This window comes from Cajanus cajan, chromosome 7 (genome assembly GCF_000230855.2).
Source record: "Cajanus cajan strain Asha chromosome 7, NIPB_CcT2T_4, whole genome shotgun sequence".
Taxonomy (NCBI): domain Eukaryota; kingdom Viridiplantae; phylum Streptophyta; class Magnoliopsida; order Fabales; family Fabaceae; genus Cajanus; species Cajanus cajan.
The window spans coordinates 53377746-53404496 of NC_138523.1; the positions used below are offsets into that span (position 1 = coordinate 53377746).

At 33.0% G+C, this 26751-nt stretch overlaps 3 protein-coding genes across 3 annotated transcripts; 2 read left to right on the top strand and 1 right to left on the bottom strand.

The window, feature by feature from the left end:
- Positions 1-9175: 9175 nt before the first annotated feature.
- Positions 9176-13693, top strand: LOC109806841 (oxalate--CoA ligase). Its single transcript, XM_020369371.3, has 4 exons — positions 9176-9556; positions 9682-10720; positions 11042-11145; positions 13215-13693. Exons 1-4 carry the CDS (start codon positions 9353-9355, stop codon positions 13401-13403), a joined length of 1536 nt encoding a protein of 511 aa, XP_020224960.1. The 5' UTR covers positions 9176-9352; the 3' UTR covers positions 13404-13693.
- A 3051-nt stretch (positions 13694-16744) lies between these two features.
- On the bottom strand, positions 16745-18977 carry LOC109806851 (tubulin beta-1 chain). Its single transcript, XM_020369383.3, has 3 exons — positions 18477-18977; positions 17804-18073; positions 16745-17689 (listed from the first exon to the last, which is right to left on the bottom strand). Exons 1-3 carry the CDS (start codon positions 18868-18870, stop codon positions 17004-17006), a joined length of 1350 nt encoding a protein of 449 aa, XP_020224972.1. The 5' UTR covers positions 18871-18977; the 3' UTR covers positions 16745-17003.
- A 4311-nt stretch (positions 18978-23288) lies between these two features.
- LOC109814965 (uncharacterized) lies at positions 23289-26751 on the top strand. Its single transcript, XM_020379509.3, has 5 exons — positions 23289-23655; positions 23741-23882; positions 25168-25259; positions 25376-25478; positions 26309-26751. The coding sequence occupies exons 1-5, from the start codon at positions 23377-23379 to the stop codon at positions 26485-26487; spliced, it is 795 nt and encodes a 264-aa protein (XP_020235098.1). The 5' UTR covers positions 23289-23376; the 3' UTR covers positions 26488-26751.

Below are 26751 nucleotides of genomic sequence, written 5' to 3' on the forward strand. Positions count from 1 at the left end.
TGAAGCAAAGACTCGTCACTAATCGGTAAAAATCCGACTGGCGCGAGTATAAAAAAGCAAAGACTCGTCACTGATCGGTACAAATCCGACTGGCGCGAGTATAAAAAAGCAAAGACTCGTCACCGATCGGTACAAATCCGACTGGCGCGAGTATAAAAAAGCAAAGACTCGTCACTGATCGGTACAAATCCGACTGGCGCGAGTATAAAAAAGCAAAGACTCGTCACCGATCGGTACAAATCCGACTGGCGCGAGTATAAAAAAGCAAAGACTCGTCACTGATCGGTAAAAATCCGACTGGCGCGAGTATAAAAAAACAAAGACTCGTCACTGATCGGTACGAATCCGACTGGCGCGAGTATAAAAAAGCAAAGACTCGTCACCGATCGGTACAAATCCGACTGGCGCGAGTATAAAAAAGCAAAGACTCGTCACTGATCGGTACAAATCCGACTGGCGCGAGTATAAAAAAGCAAAGACTCGTCACTGATCGGTAAAAATCCGACTGGCGCGAGTATAAAAAAGCAAAGACTCGTCACTGATCGGTAAAAATCCGACTGGCGCGAGCGCTGGTGCGACTAGCTTTCAAGTTGTCTCCTTCGGTCGGCAATTAGACGACTCTTCCACCCATTTTGTTTTAACAGAAAGTACTCATATTATTTCAATCAGCAAAAAGTCGACATTTTGAACACCAATTCTTACTTTTTACCTTTTGAACGCCATGCCACTGATTCTAGGAGGCGACATTTTCGAAGAACTCGCGGCTTGCGGATAACTCAATTCTTACTCGGTTTTTAAATGATTCAAACTCAAAATGGTTTTTGAGGATTTCCTACTCGGTATTCAGACGATTGAGTTTGTTGATAAATTAAAACAAATACTGGCCTTTTTCCTAGTCGGTCTTTTGGCGATTAGATGGGAGATTCATTTTTTAACTTAGAAAAATACTTCTATTTTTCCTAGTCGGTTTTTTGGCGATTAGATGGGAGATTCATTTTTTAACTTAGAAAAATATTTCTATTTTTCCGAGTCGGTCTTTTGGCGATTAGATGGGAGATTCATTTTTTAACTTAGAAAAATATTTCTATTTTTCCGAATCGGGCTTTTGGCGATTAGATGGGAGATTCATTTTTTAACTTAGAAAAATACTTCTATATTTCCTAGTCGGTCTTTTGGCGATTAGATGGGAGATTCATTTTTTAACTTAGAAAAATATTTGTATTTTCCTAGTCGGTCTTTTGGCGATTAGATGGGAGATTCATTTTTTAACTTAGAAAAATACTTCTATTTTCCTAGTCGGTCTTTTGGCGATTAGATGGGAGATTCATTTTTTAACTTAGAAAAATACTTCTATTTTTCCTAGTCGGTTTTTTGGCGATTAGATGGGAGATTCATTTTTTAACTTAGAAAAATATTTCTATTTTTCCGAGTCGGTCTTTTGGCGATTAGATGGGAGATTCATTTTTTAACTTAGAAAAATATTTCTATTTTTCCGAATCGGGCTTTTGGCGATTAGATGGGAGATTCATTTTTTAACTTAGAAAAATACTTCTATATTTCCTAGTCGGTCTTTTGGCGATTAGATGGGAGATTCATTTTTTAACTTAGAAAAATATTTGTATTTTCCTAGTCGGTCTTTTGGCGATTAGATGGGAGATTCATTTTTTAACTTAGAAAAATACTTCTATTTTTCCTAGTCGGTTTTTTGGCGATTAGATGGGAGATTCATTTTTTAACTTAGAAAAATATTTCTATTTTTCCGAGTCGGTCTTTTGGCGATTAGATGGGAGATTCATTTTTTAACTTAGAAAAATACTTCTATTTTTCCGAGTCGGTCTTTTGGCGATTAGATGGGAGATTCTATTTTCCCTAGTCGGTTTGTTGACAGATAGACGGAAAATTAGGAAATTTTTACTCGGTTTTTGGACGATTAAGTTCATTGATACCCACTTTAGCTTAGAACAAATCTCAGCATTTTCCTAAATTGGTTTTTTGGCGATTAGACTGAGAATTCTATTTTTAACCTGGAAAACGTAAACATTATATAGGAAACGAAGCAAATTCTTAGAATTCCAAAGTCAGAATAGTCACGCAAACACAAATTTAAACAAGTTCAAAAAGATAAGTGCAAAAAAGAAAAGTAAGCAAGGAAGTTGCGACATAGACTTAATCGTCTTCGGGAGGATCCACGAGTTGCCCATCAATGACCTCTTTGAAGTAGCCCATGCCCCCAATGTCGAGATCGGCATACAAAAACTTTATTTGGGAAGTCGCTGCGTCGAAGCCTTGAACAAATTTCTTCGTAGAATCCACCTTAGAGGCTTCAAGGTCATTTTCGAGCCTTTCGACCTCCAGCTTCGCCAATGATAAGTCGTTCTCAAAGACAGTCGCGGCTTCGACTGATTTGTCTCGGGCAAGGCGCATCTCGGATAACTCGTTCTCCAGTGCTACCTTCTCGGCGATCCAAGCCTGCTTCTCATCTTCAAAAGCACGGCGACCTTCCAATAACCTGTCTCGTTCAGTAGACACCCACTTGCACTCGGCTTTGCTCTTGTTCAAATCATCCTCCAAGGAGGTGATCTTTTTACCCTGCAACTTAGTCTCCCTCGCTAAGCCGCGAATTTTGTCCTCGTTGATCAACGAAAGAGCAGAGAGACGATTTGTGAGTGACTCGACTCCCTTGGCGATGGTAAAGGCGCTCATCTTCTCCAAATCGCCTCGGTCACCCTCCAACCAGTCGGTGTTGCGCAGGTGCGCGCTGTGGTTGAATTTCTCATCCCAGAACGAAGGCAAGGGGCTACGACCGGCACCATGGTCGACCGGCTCCCAATTCTCGCCAAGACAGGCACTCACGGTCCTCTCAGTAGACTGAACTTCCGTGTCGCCCTTATCCGTCTCCGTGGCCACAATTGTTTCTAAGTTAACTACCGATACGGGCTTATCGGTTTCGCGGCGACGTTTTTGCGGGTTCTCGCCAGCAGTTCTCGATTTCCCTACTGGGCTGTCGGTTTCCATCACCTTCTCGGTTACCGACTCACCCTTCCCTGCAGCCTTGGAAGCTTGTTGCTGTTTCCACAGTTTCATCATCTCCCGATTGCTCATACTAGCCATTTTTGCTGCAATAACCAATCAACAAACAAATCATAATACGAATAAAATGTCAAGCAAAGAAAGGAATATTCAACCTTAAAATAACAAGTATACCTATGTGAATTTTCAATTCCTGAGGCCTACTCTCTAGGTCTAGGAGTTTCCCCGTATTGAAAAATGTTTTCAAATCTTCAATTTTCTTAACGTCGACCCGATCGCTCTCGGATAGCTTCTCGGGATCTAGACCACCGAATGCTATCGTTTTTTGGTTCCAATACAAAGGAAATCCCTCTAACACATCTTCGTGACCCGGTAAGCTACGTACTCGGAAATATGATTTTTTGAAATCCTTATAAGACGACTGAAATAAGGACAACAAACCACGACCCGAAACCCCACTAACGGATACCCAGCTAGTACGTTTACTAACCCTACTTTCAAAGAAATAGAAAAACTTGTCTGAGGTCGGGATTATTCCGAGACCAGAACACAAGATTTCGAAACCTCGCACAAAGGCCCAGCTATTGGGGTGCAATTGGGTCGGAGCGACACCTAAGGACTGAAGTACTCCCTTTTCACACTCGGTAAGGGGCCATCTCACCCTAATCTTAGAAATGAGGGTAGAATAGCAAAAGGTGAATTTCTCTGTTGAGGACGACCTAAGACACACCGGCTCCCTATCAACGCAAGGTTCACACACAACTACCTCCTCCCCGTCACTACAAACTACATGGTCCCGGCAAAAACTATCCATAGCTTCCCACGAATTTATCAAAGACTCACTTTTTAAGGCATCATCTTTAACCCATTTGTACAACTCCCCATATCCCACAACAGCCATAACAAATATGAACTTAGATTAACCTAAGGCAAAAGGTTTGCAAGAAAAATCACTAAGAATAATGGATAAATACGCGTACCTAAGGCTCACACCACTTCACCCACTAAAACAGGGATAAAACCACCGTCAACCGCCGTAAATCCAGAACGGAGAAGAAGAACCACCACCGGAGAGAAAAACGCGCGAAGAAAAGAAGGGCAAGCAACCTCAAAAAAGGGTTTGCCCCCCCTCTATTTATAGAGGTGAAAGGCCGCGTGTGAGAGGAAGTACCCAAAGGTCACAACGCGCGTGAGACGTTGTGACTCCTCTTTACGAAGGGGACCCACTTTTACAATCATAAGCCACGAGGGATGCCACGTGGCACCATCATAAATTCAAAAGCATTAATGATCTGGGGCGCAGCCTTTGTAATAAATGCATGTCTCTTCGTTAGCAGTAGAACAGACGCGTCCCATCAACTTCTAGAAAGTCGCAATGCTTGCGATTCTATCGGAATAATACCGATAACATCTTTACCTTGCCGGCTAAGGAGCCATCTCGGTAAATAACCGACCAAATGGCCAGACATTGAGCCTCTTCGCCTTACATGCTTGAGGCTGGAAGGCAAGTGTGACGTCTCGGTAAATAACCGACTAAATGGCCAGACATTGAGCCTCTTCGCCTTACATGCTTGAGGCTGGAAGGCAAGTGTGACGTCTCGGTGAATAACCGACTAGACCTTGTGTTAGCGGTATGGCGATCGCTACCCATTACCTCCCTTTAATTCAAATCCTTCGCCTAAGGGCAGGGATACTCGGTCCAAACCTGATTACTGGCATGCCCGGCACCATTCCCTCCGTCCAGAGGGGGATCGGCATATTACCGATCTAACTTCTCGCTAAAGAGCTAATCGGTCGTGGGCCGACTTAGCTGAACTCACTCGGTTAGAATTCGACCTGTTGGCTCGGCAGGGGATACTCGGCCAAAATCCGACTTTCCTCTTCCATAAGGTTGTTTCGATATCAGGGAAAAAATCCCATCTTATACGAGAAAATATTCCCCCAATAGGACGGTTAAGAAAATCCCTTGATCCTCGGGACCCAGGCGGCCCATGAACGACGTACCATAAAACCCTAAACCCTAGAGTTGAGAGGGCAGATTACACTTTTCGAATGCTCTGGCTTTGCGGCTTGATCTAGGAAAAACCCTAGCGCATCCCGTGACCGGAACATATATGTATGTACAAACTTCTCTCTTTGTTATCCAAGTAATTTTATTTTTGATGCTAAAAAATATTATTTTAATAAAAAAAATTATAATATTAATTAATTGAGTTTAACAATTGAGTTTACAACATTATAAAAATAACGCTATACATTTTTATAATATTTTTTAAAACTCATACTATTTTGTAAAGAACGTATTAACTTAAAAAGATAGTCACATGTAATATTTAGATATTATTTTTAAACTCTTTTATTTATTGGTAAAGATAGGAAAGATTACAAAGATGGTTGTAGTGAGGATTGAACCTAGGTCCTCATGCTTCTAACTATCCCAACTCCTCCCCACCCAAATTTTTTTATTTAATAATTAATAATATCAGTAAATTGATTAAAAATTAATAAGATTTGATTGATTTTCAAAAAATATGAATGAAAAATCTATCATGTGAACTTTTATCAATTTTATTGTTTTACATTTCAAACTATTTTCAATTTAATTCATAATTAATATCAATGATTTGGTAGCCCAATTTAAAAATATTTATTTTAATTTTTTTTTAATGTAGTTCAATGTAATTAGTTTATAGTTAATAATAATTTAATTTAGTTGATATTATAGTTTAGTTCAAACTCCTAAAACTATAGTGCACTAAACTAGATAATAGTTTAGTTTAGTTTAGTTTAATCAATATTTATTTTAGTTCAATTTAGTTTTGTGAACTATTTATTATAGTTTAGTTTAGTTTTCTTTTAGTTTAATTAAATTTAGCAATTTAGACACCCCTAATTGTATGGATTGAATAATGGATTTTATATTTTTAACTTGATCATATATAATTATGTTGACCATATTAACCCAACATAACCTAATACATTCATGATTGAGTTAAGTTGAATTAGGTTTTTAAGAAAAATTACACAAATCCGATCCAACCCAATCTGTTAAATTTTGATTGGATCATATAACAGATTTATCTAAACCCAATCCAACTCAATCCCCTTACACTTCTAATTGTTATTATTGGTAACTAGTAGGAAAAAAAAAATTATGTGACACATCACATAGTTAAAAAAAACACATTATAAATCATCAAAAAGTTTATGATTGATTTTAATTTTATATGAGATCGTGTCTATTTAATTTAAACTTTTATATGATTTTAATTGGTGGTTATTATATTTAAAGAAAATAGTTAATTTTTTATGAAGAGTATAAATATCTTAATAAAAGTGAATAAAAAAGAGTGTATTATTTTTTATATATTGTTATAGATATTTATTGAAACAATTAGATGGATTTTATTTATTTTTCTATCCATGATTTTGCATATCAAAGCAAAATGGAGAGAAAAGATCATGCACCGAAAGTTTTCTTGTAAATGGTGACGAGAAAGCATTGATACCAACAATTTTGTTCTCGTTCTCGAGTCTGCCGGTATTCGTCAATCTTTACACCGTGTTCGATCGGTACAGTAAAATTACCAAAAATAAAATAAAATAAAGAAGAGGGGTGTGAATTAGGAAAAAAAAATATATAAGTCGAAAGTTGTTTGGATGATGCAAAATATGTCAACGAAAAAATTAAAAAGCATGATACTCTTATTTTTTCGCAAATCATCACGGAAATGAACAATACAAGCTTAAAAACTATCAGTATTCAAATAAATGTTACACACAATCGAATAACATGTTACTTACTCACACGGAATTTTTTATTATTTATTTGAATAAATTAAATTTTATTCAATTATGTTTTCAAAACATTCAAATACAAATTGGGGTTTTGAAACTTTCGTTCGAGTAGAAATTATTTCCTTCAAATAGTAATTGTTTCATTCGAATATTTATATAATTATTTTATTTAAATGATTGAAATAAAAGTTAATTTTAAAAATATTTTTTTATTTTCTATTTATTTATTTCTCTCTTATTTTTTATACATTTTTTCCACATTTTTTTCTATCTTATTAAATATACATAATATTATTTGTCACATATTTTTATCAACTAAACTATCAAATTTTTATTTTATTTCTTATCTATTTATACTCAGCTATTACTCTCTTTTTTATTTCTCTTCACTTTATTTCTTGTCTATTTCTTTCTTTCATGAACTCTTCTATTATATGCAACAAACATAAAGGAAAAAATTATTAGGTAATTCATTCATTTAAGATTATCGAGATTAGTTTTGTATTTAAGATTTTTAATTCACTACTAAAAATCGTAATAGTTTTACATGTCATATAAAATATAATTAAAGATATGTGATTCATGACTTAATAATATTTTGTTGAAAGGAATGTAAACAAGGCCCAACTGCGGGAGCCTCGATGAACCCAACCAGTCATTAATTGTGGCAGGCCCATCGCTGTAAGGTGTCAAAATAATTCGTATATTTATAATCCAAATAATTCTTTCATACTCATTTTTTTTTTTAAATAATTCATTCTTACTTAATCAAACTAATCTCCATATTTTAGAAAACAAAAGTAAATAGATAAGGTGGACCGAGTTATTATTGTTAATAATGATTCATTCATTTTTTTTTCTCCAATCTATAGATTATTATTGAAAGTAAATCAAGTAACTTTATATATATATGAAAAATGTAGGTGAGTTGAGTTTTAACTTTTAAAGATTCCTCAAGACTTAAAAAAAACAATTTTTTTTAATATAAATTATCACTTCATAATATTCTCACATGGGCAAGAAAAATCAAACTCACTTTTTTATGGGAAGTGAGCTCAATCTGTGTTTGGTAAAACTAGTTTAGAGTATGTCTAGGAAAGCTATTATAAATTTATAATCCATCATTTAAACTGTTTTTTTAGGAAAAAAAATGTTTGTAAAATAAGTTATATGTTTGAAACAACAACTTAAATTTGTAAATAATTTTTTTTCTCTAAAATATATTATTTTTATGAAGGTAGAAATTTGAACTTACAATTATTTTTCAACATTTTTTTTTTGTTTAAAGCTAATTTAATACATAAAAACTGGTTTTTCTTGTTGTATCCGAACAATATTAAACATCTTAAAATTGTTTTTTTTAATAAAAAGCTAGTTGAAAACTTATAAGTTAATTGAAAGTATAAAAACTATAAGCTCAAAAGTTAAAATTATAAGTTTAATAATTGAATTGAGACTATTTATTAAAATTTTCTCATAAGCTAAATGATCAATGTAAAATGACAAATCTATTTATTTGTTATTGAGAATGAAAGAATGACAAAATAGATGAAATAGTTTTTAAAATAAGAAGTTAAAAATAAATTTAAAATATATTAATGAGAATAATTTAAAAAAAAGAGCCTATAAGATATAAGCTACTTTAATTGATTTGTGAAAATAAATTATATGTTCTTAAAATAAATTTTAATATTAAACAAGTTTATTTTAATAAAATTAACTTATAATTTTTTCAAATATCTTGCTAAACACATTTCTTACCAACTACACCGGCCCCCTATTTTAATGTTGTATTAATATTTAAGTTTAATTATACAGAGAGATAAGACAAGATAAAATATCAAATTAATAAATATCGTGTTTGTCTATTAATATTGTGACATATATTCTTGTGTTTTCCAAGCATTTGGAGAAAAATCTGAATCAGATCACTTTAGAAAAATAGTTTGCATTCGAACCATACCATTTATATTAAATCAATTGAATTTTTTTACAGCTGATTTATTTAATTATTAAAAAAAGCATCGTTTGCACAATCCTATCCACAATAAAGTATATTTAAAATACATTAAATACACATCATATACCAGACATAGAGGAGAACTGTAGAAGATACGTAAGGTGAGAGCAGTAATAATAAAAAAATCCATTGTCTTTCAACAAAATAAATGAAAAGAAAATACATGCATATCGTGTTGATAGCTTAGTCATATATTTAAAAATAATTGATAAAATGTAAACCAATGTGTGGATAGAATTAATATATGCGTTAATATAGTTTAGTTCCTCAAAAAGTAAAAAATAGAAATTTTTATTTAATAAAGTTAACTTCTTATGAGTATGAAGTTTAGGCAGAAACCCTTATGTGCGGTTGCAATGTATTGAATATATATTGGGTGTCCTCGTATCACACATAACCACGTTCGCCAAGCATAGTTGCACTCGCATATATCCTTCATCCTTTATATATCTCTCATTCACTCACGTTTCCTTTGCCTACCATAACCTTACCAGTTACCAAACAATGCCACCTCAAACCACACTCACCGGATTGCTCCACCACGTCGCCAGAATATTCCCCTCCCACCGTGCCCTCTCCGTCTCCGGTAAATTCGACCTCACCCACTCTCGCCTCCACCACCTCGTTGAAACCGCCGCCTCGCGCCTCCTCTCCGCCGGCATCAAACCCGGCGATGTCGTCGCCCTCACCTTCTCCAACACCGTCGAGGTCCAAAACCCTAACTAAATCATTTTATTTTCCTTCCACTGTTTCATTGCCAAAAAATAAGAAATAATGTTATATATTATTTCGTTTAATCTTTCTAATTTATGTATTAATGATTTATGTTTCAGTTTATAATAACGTTTTTGGCCGTTATTCGAGCGCGAGCGACGGCGGCGCCGTTGAACGCGGCTTACACAGCGGAAGAGTTCGAGTTTTATTTATCCGATTCTGAGTCGAAGCTGTTAGTAACCTCGAAAGAAGGGAACGAGCCGGCTCAAGCGGCGGCTTCCAAGCTCAACATTCCGCACGCAACGGCTTTTCTCGCTGAGGAGCTGACTCTTTCTCTGGATCACACCGAGTCAGCGCCCGACTCGCTCTCCGAACTCGCCAACGACCCGTCCGACGTGGCGCTCTTCCTCCACACTTCCGGCACCACCAGCCGCCCCAAGGGCGTGCCGTTGACGCAGCACAACTTAGCCTCTTCGGTCGAGAACATCAAAGCCGTCTACAAACTCACTGAGTCCGACTCGACGGTGATCGTTCTCCCGTTGTTCCACGTCCACGGCTTAATCGCGGCGTTGCTGAGTTCTCTCGCCGCCGGCTCCGCCGTGGCGCTTCCGGCGGCGGGGAGGTTCTCCGCCTCCACGTTTTGGAGTGACATGGTGAGGTACAAGGCCACGTGGTACACCGCGGTTCCTACGGTGCACCAGATCGTATTGGAGCGTCACTTGAAAAATCCGGAACCGGTTTACCCGAAGCTCCGGTTTATTCGGAGCTGCAGCGCGTCGCTTGCGCCGGCTATACTGGAGCGGTTGGAGGAGGCGTTCGGGGCCCCGGTTTTGGAGGCGTATGCGATGACGGAAGCGTCGCATTTGATGGCGTCGAACCCTTTGCCGGATGATGGGCCTCACCGGGCCGGGTCCGTTGGAAAGGCCGTGGGCCAGGAAATGGTGATATTGGATGAGAAGGGTGAGATTCAAAAGGGTGGGGTGACAGGCGAGGTTTGCATTAGGGGACCCAATGTAACGAATGGGTATAAGAATAACCCTCATGCGAATAGTGCTGCTTTTCAATTCGGGTGGTTCCACACGGGTGATCTCGGGTTTTTTGATTCCGATGGCTATTTGCACCTCGTTGGTCGTATCAAGGAGCTCATTAATCGCGGAGGTATATCTTTTTATTTTTTGAATTTTAACAAATAATAAAATATGACATGTGTTAGAGATGTCTACTCTTCTTTGTCTTTGTATGACAAAAGTGTATGAATTGGGTATTTTGAAAATTAAGAGGAAAGGTTTTGCGGTATATATGAAATTTGTGATTTGTGTTGAAACTTAACACATTTGAAGGTAAATAGTGGTTATTTATGAGTCATTAGGCATTAACTTTTGAAGCATGTCGAGTGTATAATATATATATATATATATATATATATATTACGAAACTATGGTGTTATAAAAGCAATTATTTTTTTTGTTTTGTTTTAAGGGGAGAAAATATCACCAATAGAGGTGGATGCCGTCCTTCTGTCTCATCCAGACATTGCTCAGGCAGTTGCATTCGGAGTGCCGGATGACAAATATGGCGAAGAGGTATGTGTTTTTATAATTATGATAGTTAGTAAAAACTACATCTATTTTAAGCTTTTAGTTGATTCAATTGAGATTAAGATTGTGATATACTACATTAAACTAGGATAAAAAACAATTATACACAGTAAATCACTTATATCTCATCATTAATATACTTTCAATTTATTAAGATTTAATTTATTAAGATTAGAGTGGTGAAGTACTTCCTGTTTCTAATAATTATACTTAAATAAATATTATAAATTATAATAATTATTTAAAAAAAATATAAAAAGATTTTTTTATATTTAAAATGTATAATTATCTATTAAAAAAGTAGAAATCAAGAAAATAGTTATCAAAATATATTCTTTTATAATATGTATAAATTGCTATAATAAAAAAAATCAATGATCTTATCATACGTGTCAAATTTGTATGATAGTAACCTGAACGGGCATTATTTTCTTTTGAACTTAGTAATAAAGTTGATACATTAGACTGTTTATGATTTTTATTGCTGGACGGACATTATTATCTGTTAAACTCCATTAAATAAATTTGATTCACTAAATTGTTTAATTTAGGAAGAAAAAACGCATTTTTGAGGAATCGTGTCGATGGTCATGTTCCCTTTATTCCTTTTGTTTTTGGACCTCTCCATTGTTCTTTATCACTTTTTTAATCACACTTTGATCTCAACAAACCTTTCAAACATAGAAAGGTTGTAAACTCATAAGCATAAATCGATGTTAAATAAAGCCTATTATTTATAGAGACTAATTTTTTAAAAATATTACTATCAATTCCTAGGTGTTCCTAGGTGTTTATGTGCATATATATATATATATATATATATATATATATATATATATATATATATATATATATATATTTAAATCCCAGACGACTTTATCGGTTTGTTCACAACAAACACATGGTATCATTTTATGTCTCTATGTAAACTTCTCTTCATTTCTGACATGTTAATATTTTATTCACAAACTACAATAATTTTGGAGTTTCATAATTTATTCAACGTACCGAAACTGCACCAACATTGATTAAATAAGTGGTTGAGACTTGTACTAATTAGTCAAGTTCTTCAAAACTTAAATTCTAGGTTAAAATTTTTATTTGGTGTCTTATAATATTTATTTTTTTAATTTAGTCTTATTTTAATTTTTAATTTTAATTTGGTTTCTAATAATTTAAATTATTGTAATTTAGAATTTCTGTTTAAATGATTTAAACAAAGTTAATTGTTACCCACATGGATATCAGGCGGATGTCACGTAGATGCGTAGGTGGATGTCAAATTTCTTGAATACACCTGAAACCAGAACGGCCCGTTCTGGTTGCACTCTTGATATGTTAATTTTGTGCCTAGAACGGGCCGTTCTGGTTTCAGGTATATTCATGAAATTTGACATCCACCTATACATTTATTTGACATCCACCTAACATTCACGTGACCAACAATTAACTCCGTTTAAATTATTTAAACGGAAGTCCCAAATTACAATAATTTAAATTATTAAGAACTAAATTGAAACAAAAAAATTAAAATGAAACTAAATTAAAAATAATATTATAAAAGACCAAATAAAAATTTTAACCTAAATTTTAACTTCGAGTTATATTAGAAGAAAAAAAATACTTACTTTATCTATATTTATAATCTCCATCTTCTAATAGAGAATAATTACTGTTTGATGGTAAATATTTTGTATAAATATCATTAAAAAAATCAAAAAATTTACCATAAATAATTACTGACAAAGACCAACATTACGTAAGCATCACAATTCACAAGTCCGATAGTTGCAGGAAACAACCTTTTTTTTTTGTTTGTAACTACAGTCTACAGTACTTAAATCATTTAGATGTCGTTAGGGAAAATTTTTCAGACTTCACACCGAACATACTTTTTGCTTTAGATAACGACACTCGTTTTACTACGATTATTTTTTTTCCCTCATTTAATGTTTTTAAAAAAATGAGAATGTTTTTTTAAAAAAATTAAAAATAAGGAAACAAGTATACAAGAGTGCCAAAAAATTATTTGTAACCCGAGTCAATTTTAACAGATAAATTGTGCAATCATCCCAAAAGAAGGATCAAACATTGACGAGGCAGAGGTGCAGAGATTTAGCAAGAAGAACCTTGCAACCTTCAAAGTCCCTAAAAAGGTCTTCATCACTGATTCTTTGCCAAAGACCGCCACTGGCAAGATTCTAAGGCGTCTCGTAGCAGAACACTTCGTTTCTCAAACTTGAACAGCTCAATACTCTCTGGAGCCTAAATAAGTAGCTTGCCGATGAAGATTTAAACACTGTTCTTGGAGAAGACCAACCTAAATTTAAACATTGTGTTACTGTTAGCTTATGGGCAAGTTCGATGTTACAAATAAAGATTTAAGATTAGTTTTATCTTTAAAAAAGTATTATATAATTATCCTATCCAAGACTTTTCATCCCTAATTTCATAAGGGTTTCAACAGGAATAACAGAAAAAATTGTAGTTTTCTAAGAAGCACATCCATTAGATAAAGAAACAGGGTTGAACACTAGTTAGTTATGGTCACATCCAGGTTCAAAATTTTCAAAATGAAGTAAATTGATTATGTGAAATTTGGATTAATGTTTCACCTGTTCTGTCTATCGACTAAACCGGGTGGCAGATCGACTGGATTCATCTTATGGGTTAAAACAATTATTTGTAAATTTATTTGCTCTGCTTCACAAATTGTCAAATTTACAAAAAATTAATCAACAAAACAAAAAGAAAATTCTTACAGGAGTTTCACAAAATAGGAGAATGAAATGAGAACAGTACTACAATATAATATATGAGCAGTAAACAATAGTGTAATATTATTAGCAGAAAAAAAAATAGAGAAAAAAAAAGATGAAAAACTCACTTGAAAATTCTTGAAAAGTCACTTCAAACAATCTTTCAAAATCCGATGGATTTGGATTGAATTGTTTTATGAATTTAGTATTTATAGATAACACTAGAAAGTCCTTCAAAATCTTTTTCACACAACAATCCTTTAAAATTCTTATATTTTTGAATACTAATAAATTGTTTTTAAGTTGTAAAAAATCTCAAATGAATACCAATAAATTTTAATAGACTCTTTAAAAAATCTTGAAAATCCATATTAAATACCATTGAATTATTTTTAAGTGACATAAAATCCTGATTGAATACCTATAAATTTTTTTACTCAAAAAAAAATCTTTTAAAATCTTAAAAAATCCTAAACTAATACACCTTTCTTAATCAACAAAACAAAAAGAAATCAATACATTCAAAGCTTCAAACCCATCCATTACAAGCCGAATATCAAAATATTCAAACCCACTCAAATTTTATTCGGCCATAACCGCCAAATAGCCAAATTTATGATTGAGTTGTTTGGGTTTGATCTACCCACAATTTTTTTCCCAGTCCTATGAATAATTTTATTCATTTTTTGAATCTTTGTTCATTTTTTTTAATTTTATGAACCATGAAATTTGAACTTAAACTGGTTTAATTTTAGGTCTCACAAATTGATTGCATAAAAATCGATCAAACTGATTTAAATTGGTGTAATTAAATTTTTTAATTTTTAAAATTTAATTAAAAATATTTAATACTTATCTTATAAATAAATTTTAATAATTTGGGTTAATTTATATTTTTTAGTATTTTATTTTTTAATTCATATTATATTAATATGATACTTTTTATCCTAAATATAAATTTGTTATTAGTGAAAATTGTTATATTTTATTAAAACTTATACATAAATATTATATTATATAATTTAAAATTTTACGTATATATTAAATGTTAATTTATAAATAAAGTTTTATTTTAATATTTAGTATTATTAAATTATAATATTATATTATTTAATATTATTATTTTTTATAGATAATAATATTATTATTTTATTAATATCAGTTTGATTACCATTCAATCACGATTCAACTTTAAATTAGTATTTAGATTAATTTAATGATTATTCCAATTTTAAAATATCAAGTTTTACCTAAAGAGAAATTTCATCTTAGAATATAAAATCAATATTAAATTTGACATTCATTTTGAATGAGAAGTCTGTCAACAATTTTTTAGATATGTCAAAGATATGCGAACGCAATACAATATTTGACTTATCTTTTGATTGATTGCATTATTTGGTATTTGCTCTTTACCTGATAGATCACTTCTAATTACAAAATTAGTTTTCAAATGAATATAAAAATATTTTTAATGAATTATTTAGTTATTTACATCGAGAGAAGATCATTAAAATGTTTAATACAGAAACTACTATTAATAAATTCTATTTATTTAGTCTTTATTATTAATTTTATTTTTACCATATTTCTAGATCCAGCCTGTTATTGTAGGGATTGGCTTTGTCCTTTGGGTACGAGGAATTTAAGCCCTGAAACTCCAGTTTCAAACATATCTTGGTGGGCCTCTGAACTATAGGTAAATGCTAAGGAATTATAATATTTTCGATCGAAGAAAAAGTTTCAAAGAGTGATATATTCACTCTTAATAAAGTTATATTCTGACGATGCTAGATCAATTCTGGTCATTATTCAATCCGTGAAGATTAACATAGTAGCTAAACAACAAAGATACACGTGATAGCTAGTTGTTTGGGTTTGGGAGGAATATATGCCAGCATTTTGTCCCAGCCACCCGAATAAAAATTATTGGTACATGCAATCATTTCACTTGTCCATTTTTCTTTTCAACATCTATTTTCTTTTTTAAATTGTATTTAGTATGAAATATTTTTTAATTAATTTTTATTGAAAAAACTTAAATAACTATCTTATGTTTTTGTTTCATTTACAAGTTTTAATCTTTGTAAAAAAAATCTAGATAAATCAGCTTTAGGGAATCACTTTTTCTAATTACATTTTACATCTATCACATTAGAACTCAAAATCTTATTTAAAAGAATTTAGTTGTTAAATTTACACTTAGTCAATTTTAATTTGAACAAACAAATTTTATTTTCTGTATTTATCCATGTATATTTAACAAATATAATATATGGTTAACATTAATAATATTCTTAAATACATACATTCCATCAGCAACTATATAGATTAAATATAATACACGTAGTAGGCTTGTGCTACGCGGCAAATAAAATGAACATCTGCATTGTATTTTTAGTTTAAGTAGTAATTTTGTGTTCGAAAATATTTCAGCTTATATGTAGTAACGTTACATATTTGGGGGAAATTAACTGGTACTATATGACCAACAAAATTAATCTGAGCAAAGAAAGAACCTTCTCTCATTAAATGGATTTCGCACTTTTAAACAACAGAACAGGCTAAGAGGTATAAACGACAGCAAGTTAAATAATCAAATATACAAAATTTGAACAAAAAGTGGATCCTTAAAACAAATTGAACCAAAAAAGGCAGACCATAAAATCGCTTCCAAACATGATCCACGATTTATTTTGCCATCAAAATTGATTTCAAAAGCAAACCATTATTAATTTATTTTGCCATCACGAAGGTATATTTGGAGCCAAATCTACATCACCACAACGCAATGTATAACCCATTCAATCCAAACAAATGCAAGCTTAACATGAAGAACGATATCCATATATATCTAGGTTGGTTTTCAATCTTCCAGAAAAGAAAAAGGGACACCATTTTTTAACAATAATGAAAACATGCAGAACAGTAAAAATTCTAACCTACCATAGTCACAACGACAGGCAGAGCGCCCCAAAACAGTCCAAAACCCCGAAAAAGGTATTCAGGTAAAAAAAGAAAAAGGACAACATTGACACATTATCACAACACAAACAGAAACAGCCTCCAAAACACTACTACTGTTTAAGCTTCATCTTCTTCCGGAGCTTCCTCCTCATCTTCATAATCATAACCCTCATCATCCGCAGTTGCATCTTGGTATTGCTGGTACTCCGATACAAGGTCGTTCATGTTGCTCTCAGCCTCGGTGAACTCCATTTCATCCATACCCTCTCCAGTGTACCAGTGCAAGAAAGCCTTTCTGCGGAACATAGCCGTGAATTGCTCGCTCACCCTCCTGAACATTTCTTGAATAGAAGTAGAATTGCCAATGAAGGTTGATGCCATTTTCAAACCAGTTGGAGGGATATCACAGACAGTGGATTTCACATTGTTCGGAATCCACTCGACAAAGTAGGATGAATTCTTGTTCTGAACATTGATCATCTGCTCATCGACCTCTTTGGTGCTCATCTTACCACGGAACATTGCGGATGCTGTCAAATAGCGACCATGGCGAGGATCAGCTGCGCACATCATGTTCTTGGCGTCCCACATTTGTTGGGTCAACTCGGGTACAGTGAGTGCCCTGTATTGCTGCGATCCACGGGATGTGAGTGGGGCAAATCCCACCATGAAGAAGTGCAAACGAGGGAATGGAATGAGATTCACGGCAAGTTTGCGAAGATCTGAATTGAGTTGACCAGGGAATCGAAGACAACATGTTACACCACTCATGGTGGCTGAGATTAAATGGTTCAGATCTCCAACTGTTAACAAAAACAAAAACATATATCCAATGTCAATAAACAAATCAGAGAAAGGACAACATCAACAACGAAAATTCCAAAACTACAATTGAAGGAAAGGCAAGAAGAACTCACAGCTTGGAGTTGTGAGCTTAAGGGTGCGGAAGCAAATATCATAGAGAGCTTCATTATCCAAAACCATGCATTCATCTGCATTCTCAACCAGTTGGTGCACCGATAGTGTTGCATTGTAGGGTTCAACAACTGTGTCAGAAACCTTAGGTGATGGGAACACAGAAAATGTGAGCATCATTCGATCGGGATATTCTTCCCTGATCTTTGAGATCAAAAGTGTTCCCATTCCAGAACCAGTTCCACCACCAAGAGAGTGACAAACTTGAAACCCTGCAAACAATACCCACAAATTTTAACACCTTAATTACTTGCTCTTAGTAAAAGAAAGAGCCTTCGCATATAATGAAGCTCAATCAAGTCTCCACACTCAAATAGCAAATGAAAAATTAATAACCAGTAAAGAAAACAGCACGCACAACTCACCATCTCCGCTAATTCTATTTTCAAAATACAAAACCGGGCAAAAACACGCCAACGATGTCTCGTACAATTAGCAAAATCAAGTCAGGTAAACATAAGCACACTTCCATTTCAGCACAAAGAAACAGGCAATATGAACAATCAGAGAGCATCAATTTTCAGTTAGAAACTAAGAAAGAAACAGAAATAAAAACCTAATTCGAAAAGCAAGAGCAAACAATAGAAAATAGGAAAGGTAAAACCCTAATAATACCTTGAAGGCAGTCACAGTTTTCTGCCTCCTTCCTGACAACATCGAGAACGGAGTCAATCAACTCAGCTCCCTCGGTGTAGTGACCCTTGGCCCAGTTGTTACCGGCGCCGGACTGCCCGAAGACGAAGTTGTCCGGGCGGAAAATCTGACCGTAGGGACCAGATCTGACGCTGTCCATGGTTCCAGGCTCCAGATCCATGAGCACCGCCCTAGGGACGAATCGTCCACAACTGGCTTCGTTGTAGTAAACATTGACTCGCTCAAGCTGCAACTCGTTGTTCCCCTGGTACCTCCCCGTCGAATCGATCCCGTGCTCCGCGCACACCACCTCCCAGAACTTGGCTCCGATCTGGTTCCCGCATTGCCCTCCCTGAATGTGAAGAATCTCACGCATTTTCACTAACTGATGTCAACAAACCCTCTTCTCTCAACTCTCAACTCTCAACTCTCTACTCTCTACTCTCTACTCTCTACTCTCTACTCTCTACTCTGAACAACAACAATTCACCAGGTGACTCTTTTATAGCACCACTCCTCACGCCGTTAAGTTAACGGGGATTTCACGGAGCCGTTCCATTTAAGGGGGAATTTAAAATTTGAAAAGCGGACGGAAATTTTTGAATCTTCTCAGGGAAGCATCTATTGCGATCCGGCCTAGTTGTTCTCGGATTTTCTGGCCGTTGGTTTTCTGTGATGGGCTTCGATCTGGACACGTGGACGTCTCTGATTTTGTGAGGCTCCGGCCGTTATTGCGTTGGAGTATGTGCCTGCTCTGACACGCTTCCGTTCGAGACTGCGTGACGCTCTTGGTTGGCGGGTGAACGTGACGCGCGCTTTGCATGTGGGCGCAAGTGGGGCTTCTTTTGAGTTTTTGGGCTTTGGGCGCCACGGCACGTGAAAAGCAGGTACACTGGCACGTGCTTCCGGGCTGGGCATGTGATCTGCACTTGTGCTAATTCTAGCCTTCTAGTTAAAGCATTTCTTGTGCTTACTTCTGGATGGGAGCACATCCATTTGCCCCATTGCTTCTTCACCTTTAAGGGTTGACTGGTTTTTCTGCAATAATTAATTCATAATTTTCTTTAATGTTTTATTAGTGATGAAGAAACTAATATTTTTTTCTCTTTCTAAATGTTGTGGGTTTTCTATGAATTACGAAATTAGAAAATAATATATACTTGGATACGAAGTTTGTGTGTGTTTCAACGACATCATGGATAAGTGCCTATACATATATCATTCAAGCTTATTACAAAATTACTATGGCCGCTTACATGTTGGTAATGGTCAATCCATGGTTCATGTCAATTCCTTAGTTCATGCACCGTAACATAATCATTACCTATTTCAAGAAAGGGAAGATTTCACATATAGTTATTTAACAGCACAGAAATTAAAGAGAAGAAAGATAAATTTATTACACAGAAACTCATGTTTCCATTAGTTTTTTTTTTTTTAAATGAAATTAGTTAAGTTGCTTTTAAACACACGTTAAGTTGCTTTTGTTGAATATGTGTTAATCTTAACAAATTCGTTATCAAATACAAAAATAGTAACTTAAAATAGAATCATAATGTAAAAATACTTTACAATACCAATGTATTTAAATTAAATTGTTTTTATTTATTTGTTGTGATTTGTATCTTTATAAATATAGAAAAGTGCATTATAATGAATAGTTTTTCTTTTATTATATTTAATTTGGGAGATTACAAGTATTATTGATATGAAACAATTTGTTTCAGATTTTTTTAATAAATGTTAATGACATTTTCTTTAACACTTTTTTTTAATATTTTTTTACTCTTAATTGAAAATCACAAACTTTAATAATTTATATTATTAAATTAAAAAAGATACTCATCAGATAAAATACGAATTTCACAAAAAATTGTGAATTTCAACCAATAATAAACAGACCAAAACAGATAGTATTCTAATACGCTTTTTTTTATCATAACAATTTATAATAACAATAATAAGATTCAAATATTAGACTTTGTATATATTATCTTTAACTTTTCATCATTAGCTACATTGATCTTAATGGTTTAATTCCATGTCAATAAATTCACACACATTTAATTATTCTCTTTTATTATCTAAAAACACTTGACATGAACATGGATAATAATAAAATAAATAAATAAAACGTGTAGATATTATTATTACGATCCAGAATGAACCAAGAAAATTTTTGTTATCAACAAGCCACCCATGTGCTGGGATTGTGAATTAATATCGATACATCGTTTCATCCAATATGTACTTTCATGTCTCCTTATACATCACTGTACTTGAAATTTGGATTAGCATTGCACACATCACACAAGTTCTAAACTGATGCCCATATCGAACCATATTAGGATTATTGGATATGCATACTTTCTAATATAGTCCATGTTTCCTTTGATTCCAACTATCATTAAAATGGCAGTTAGTGTACTCAAAGTTTCACCAGGATGTGCAAACGTTTCTTTTACTCTAGCCAAAGATCGATAGTGGACCCATTCCCATTGAGAAAACCATAAAACATGTAGGGTCCTTCTTCCATATAGAAGCAAAGGAGTTATCCAACAGTAACATTTAGTGAGACAAGAGGTAGTCATCACAAAACCCTTCATCACAAAGTTACGACCTTTTTCTTTCTTTTTTATGGATCCAATGCCCAACTATAAAATAATCATTGTAAGAGAGTTGGAGTGTGGCTTTATGACTTTATATATGTATGCTACTAAATTGCTTACTTAAGTCTTCCTTGCTATAAATATTTCTGCATATAATTATGTGTCTTTGCCAGATATATGTGAAAGCAAAGTTTGCTGATGAGACATTAATTTGGGAATCTGGTTGCTCTTTCTCATCAACATGTAAGTGACATAATAACTTATTATAGTCATCTATATCTTCTTTCTTTTTCTCTTTCTATTTTTTTTTCTTACAGGAGGATAGTGGGAAAAAGCTACACGGAAGCAACAACCCCCGTAGTCATCTATGTAATGTATCTATGCTGAACAAAAAAGTATTGCACTATATATGCTGGAATAACAAGCAAACGTTTGGAAATGAGTTCTCCAACTATGAAATACGGGCGGTGTGTCTTAATTCCTAAATAGAATCGTGGGTCAAAGTGTACCCAATCCAGCTAAGGCAACAACTTTTTTTTTTTTTTCTAGCTATATTGAAATTAGAGCATTAATCATTTGGCTTAAGTACATTTTTGATCTCTTAAGTATTGTAATCGGGCAAGTTTGATCCTTAAAGTTTTAATTGGATAATTTTAACTCCTAAAAGATTACAACTGTGCGATTTTGGTTCTTCAATTTTTAATTGAACAATTTTAGTCCTCAAATATCATAATTATGCGATTTTAGTCTCTCCTATTAAAAATTTAATAATTTTAATATATATATATATAATATTCTAAAATTATATAATTATTAGTCTATTCAAGTTAACACATATTATAATTTTTTTCAATGCATCAAATGATATATATTTATTACTAATAAATAAATAAAATGTATATATTATTATTTTTATAATATTACTCATAAATTAATATCAATAATATTATTAGTATATTTATAGATAAACCAATAATTTGATAAATATAATTTATTATATATTAATATACTTTTACAAAAATATAAGTATATTAATTAGAAATATACATATTTTTTGTTATATATTTATATTTTTATAAAATTATATTAATATATACTAAGTCATATTTTTCAAATTATTAGTTTATCTATAAATATACTAAAAATATTATTTATATTAATTTATCAGTAATATTAAAATACTAATAATATATAAATTTTATTTATTTAGTAATAATAAATATATATTATTTAATATATTAACAAAAATTATAATATATGTTAACTTAAATAAGTAAGCAATTGTATAATTTTAAAATATGATATATATATATATATATATATATATATATTCTAAAATTACTAAATTTTTAATGAAAAAGACTAAAATCGCACAATTATAATAGTTGAGGGACTAAAATTGTTCAATTAAAAATTAAAAGACTAAAATCACACAATTACAGTCTTTTAAGAACTAAAATTACTCAATTAAAATCTTGAGGATCAAAATTGCACAATTACAATACTTGAGGGATCAAAAACACAATTAAGTCTAATCGTTTTAAAAACTATAAAGAATAACTAATGTAGTCTAATTTGGTTAATTGAGCAAGATGAATGTCGGTAAATTTCTTTGTATCAAAATCAATTTTTATGGATAAAATAAAAAAGTTAAAAACTTAATTTGGTCCCTTATAATATCTTTTTTGTTTCAATTTAGTCCCACTTTAATTTTTTGTTTCAATTTGATCCTTAATAATTTAAATTAGTGCAATGTCAGATTTCTGTCTAAATTATTTAAACGGAATTAACTGTTGGCCAGGTTGGCTAAATGCTCATTTTTTTATTTGTTTTTGTTGTCATTTTTCTTCACATGTACCAAATAAAATTATATTAAATTACATTTAAACTCTAATTTTATTTTTTAAAAGTAATAATAGAAGATAAAAATAAATTAAATAAGAGTTAAAATATAATTTAATTTTAATATATCATATCAAGTAAGATTAACGTTACAATAGTTTAAAATTAACAAATAAATATCTAATTAGCAAATTAAAATTATAAATTTTATAAATTAAATTATTATTTAAAATAAAAAATTAAAATATTGAGAAATCAAAATTATGAATTAAATATTATAAAAGACAAAAAAAAAATTATTTGAGTAAAATAAATAAATAAATAAATAAACGAAAACGTGGGAAGAAGAAAACCCTTCGGATTTGCACCACCGCCGCTAGCAAGCAAGCAAACATTGAAGAGTGGTAGTAGCTGCGGCGAGAGAGACAGTGATGGTTAGCCAAAGGCAGCGACTCGCTCGTAAGCGATTCAAAGCAGAGCACCCCGAGCTCTTTCCAAAGCCCGAGCCCACGCCCCCAAAAGACCCTGACAAGAAAAAGAAGAAGAAAAACAGCGCCTTCAAGCGCAAAAGGCCCGACTCAAAGCCCGGCTCCAGGAAACGCCTTCTCCGAGTCCCCGGCATGAAGCCCGGCGATACCTGTTTCATCTGCAAGGCCGTTGACCACATCGCCAAGCTCTGTCCCCAAAAAGCCGAATGGGAGAAAAACAAGGTCTCATTATGCCCGCATTTTCGCAAACATCGATTCATTTAATTGTTAATCATGTTTACCTAGTTTGCTGGTGTGGTCTTTGCAGATTTGTTTGCGGTGTCGACGACGCGGTCACAGGGCTAAGAATTGCCCTGCGGTGCAAGATGCCGCCAATGATGGCAAGTATTGTTATAATTGCGGGGAAACTGGTCACTCTCTCTCACAATGTCCGCACCCTCTTGAACAAGGTTTGCTTTGTCAACATATAATTTTTTTGTTTAATAGGCTTACAATTAAACGGTGCCGTGCCGTGATTTAATCTGTAGACCTGTTTCATAGATTGTATGATACATGCAATCTGCAATCATACATGTTTATTGTTTACTGTTTAGTTTACATGAACACTGATAACATGATTATGCGGTGAAATATTTGCATCAAAAGCTCACTGTGTACTGTATAGTAAGTTGTAACTTTTAGCCATTTATTATAGGCAAGTGTGATGTGGATATTATCATTCATGTACCTTAGTATGACTTATTTCTGGGTCTCAAAAAGTCAAGTTTAATATGGGATTTTAACGTACTGGTTTGGGATTTGCATGTTTATTCTTAAAGATTTAGTTGAGAATATGTTTATGCATTTATTTTCTTATATTAACTTCAACGACTGAAAAAATAACTGTCAAGTGTCAAATGCTCAATGTCATTAAAAAAGAAAAAGAAAAAGATGTGCATAATGTAAAATAGAAAATATAGATTTCTGTTAATTTTTACTCTCTTGACAATTGGAGTTTACTTAGTAGGTAATACCTGTTTGGTTTTGGAGAAAGATGTCGTCTTTTTAATTTCTTATTTTCACAAATAATTACAAAATATCACTTTATTTTCATTTTGTTTCCTGTTATCACAGATTTGTGTAGGAAAAATAGTAAAACCATGATTTTGTTGTGTCACTGTGTCTTGTAAAACAATAAACAAAATCAAAATAAGGTGCTATTTTTTGTAATTATTGTCAAAGCAGGAAATAAAAACAGAAAATGTCTTTTCAAACTAAGCAAGCCAAGCCATGGCATTTTTTCTCCCTGTATAATAGGACAATATGGCTTCTCTATTTTGGTCTCCTAGTAAAATTCATTATATGAAAGCTATGTTTTACGATAAATTCTGTGAAGAATTTATGCTCTTGTTGCTTAGTGTATAAATGTATATCTTTGCAGCTGGTTAGATTAGCTCCTTTTTTGTGAATGAAATACATGAATTTTTGTGGCAAATCATGGGATTTGGCATTGGTAAAGTATTATAAATTAGAGTGCTCTTTAGTCGATGTTGGTTCTAAAATTCTTATAATTATTCTTTTTTGACAATAATGTAATTACTGGCTTCTCTACTATATTTAAGCATGTAAATATACCTCATAATGGTTGGGGATTTTATGGTCTTCCTTGACATTCTAAAATTTGATTTTGATGGAGTGCTTATGGGTTATTTAATCACTTTTCTCATGACATAAAGTGTTTCATTGGTAATGCAGGAGGGACAAAGTTTGCTGAGTGCTTTGTCTGTAATCAACGTGGACACTTGAGTAAAAACTGTCCTCAAAATACTCATGGCATTTATCCAAAGGTATTATTATTATCTTTAACGGAATATGTTGTCAACTATAATAATATTAGTTGAATAAAAGAAACTCGACCCCTGTAGAGTGTGTCTAATCTGTTATAAATGTTTATGTATACTAGGGTGGTTCTTGTAAAATATGTGGTGGTGTGACACATTTGGCAAGGGATTGTCCAGACAAAGGGAAGAAAGGATTTGTTGCTGCTAATGGGCCTTTTGATGGATGTAAGTTTTATAGGAAGAAGCTGAATGAATTTTCTACAACTATATTTCTGGATTTGATATCAAGTTGCTGCGTTTTTGTTTAATTTGCTTGATATCCATGTTTCATTTATTTACCTCTCTGGAAATGGCTGATGCTAGTCCTGTTTGCTGCTATTTTTGGTAATGTCAAGTAATTGCAAGTAGTGAAAGTGCATTATTTTTGGTACTATGCCATGTTAGGATAAATTAGAATAGTAGCAATGTGACTGCTTCTCCAAAATTAGTGATATTTTTGCTCTGAAATCTATTATTTTGGTTCTCAAATAGATATTGTCTACTCTCTGGGGTATCATGAAGTGGCTAATCAAATTGGATAACTATTCATATTTGAGTTTGAGATTACACAAGTTTGTTGGTGGTAGACTGCATGATTATGCTTGATTATTGCACATCACCAGTATTAAATATATTCTTTATATATAGGATATTAGGGTAGGCTTGAAAATTGAAACATGTATTGTTGGATGTTGATTTTGATTTATTTTATGTAAATTAACTGTAGTGTGCTGATTAAAAGTGATCATTGTCTTTGTTACAATCCTTGTATTAGATTTCACCCATGTACAAACATTGTCGTGGCAAGGATAGTAATATGTTTGACTGTAGGTTGAAATATATTTTTAAGAAACAAATTGTTCAACATAAAAATTGAAAATGAACTGACATTTTTGGAGTAATCTGTGCTCAGCCTGAGCTCTTTCTGAATTGGATTGCTAAGCATTCATAGTCATATTGAAGAAGGCTGCTTATCTCAAATATGGTTGATAAGTGATAACTATTCTTTCTTTCAGCGATGAGAACAGAAGTAAGACCCTGTGGTCAGGTTACCAAATTTATCAGCGGGGATGATATTGAAGATGACTTCATGGCAGATGACATGCATAGTGCAGACAAGAAAAAGTCAGCAAAGTCAACAGATGGCCATGTAAAACCAAAGAAGAAGGGTCCTAAAGTTGTGAACTTTAATTGAGGGTAGTTACCTCTTAATGTGTTGTGCCGATATTGGTTCCCACTCTCCATTTTGTCTCCGTTGCAATGTGCAGAATCGCTTCCAGAATGAATGTAACGGCTCCCTGCAAAGTCTTGGTTTGCATAAAAGTAAGGAGAATCACAAAGTCTTGAGTATGATGTCTCATTGTTGATCATAATTTTTTCGGTATTTGTAGAAGGTAACTACAAATGTAACAATATTATTGGTACAATTACTAGTTTATTACTTTATTGTCTTTACTTA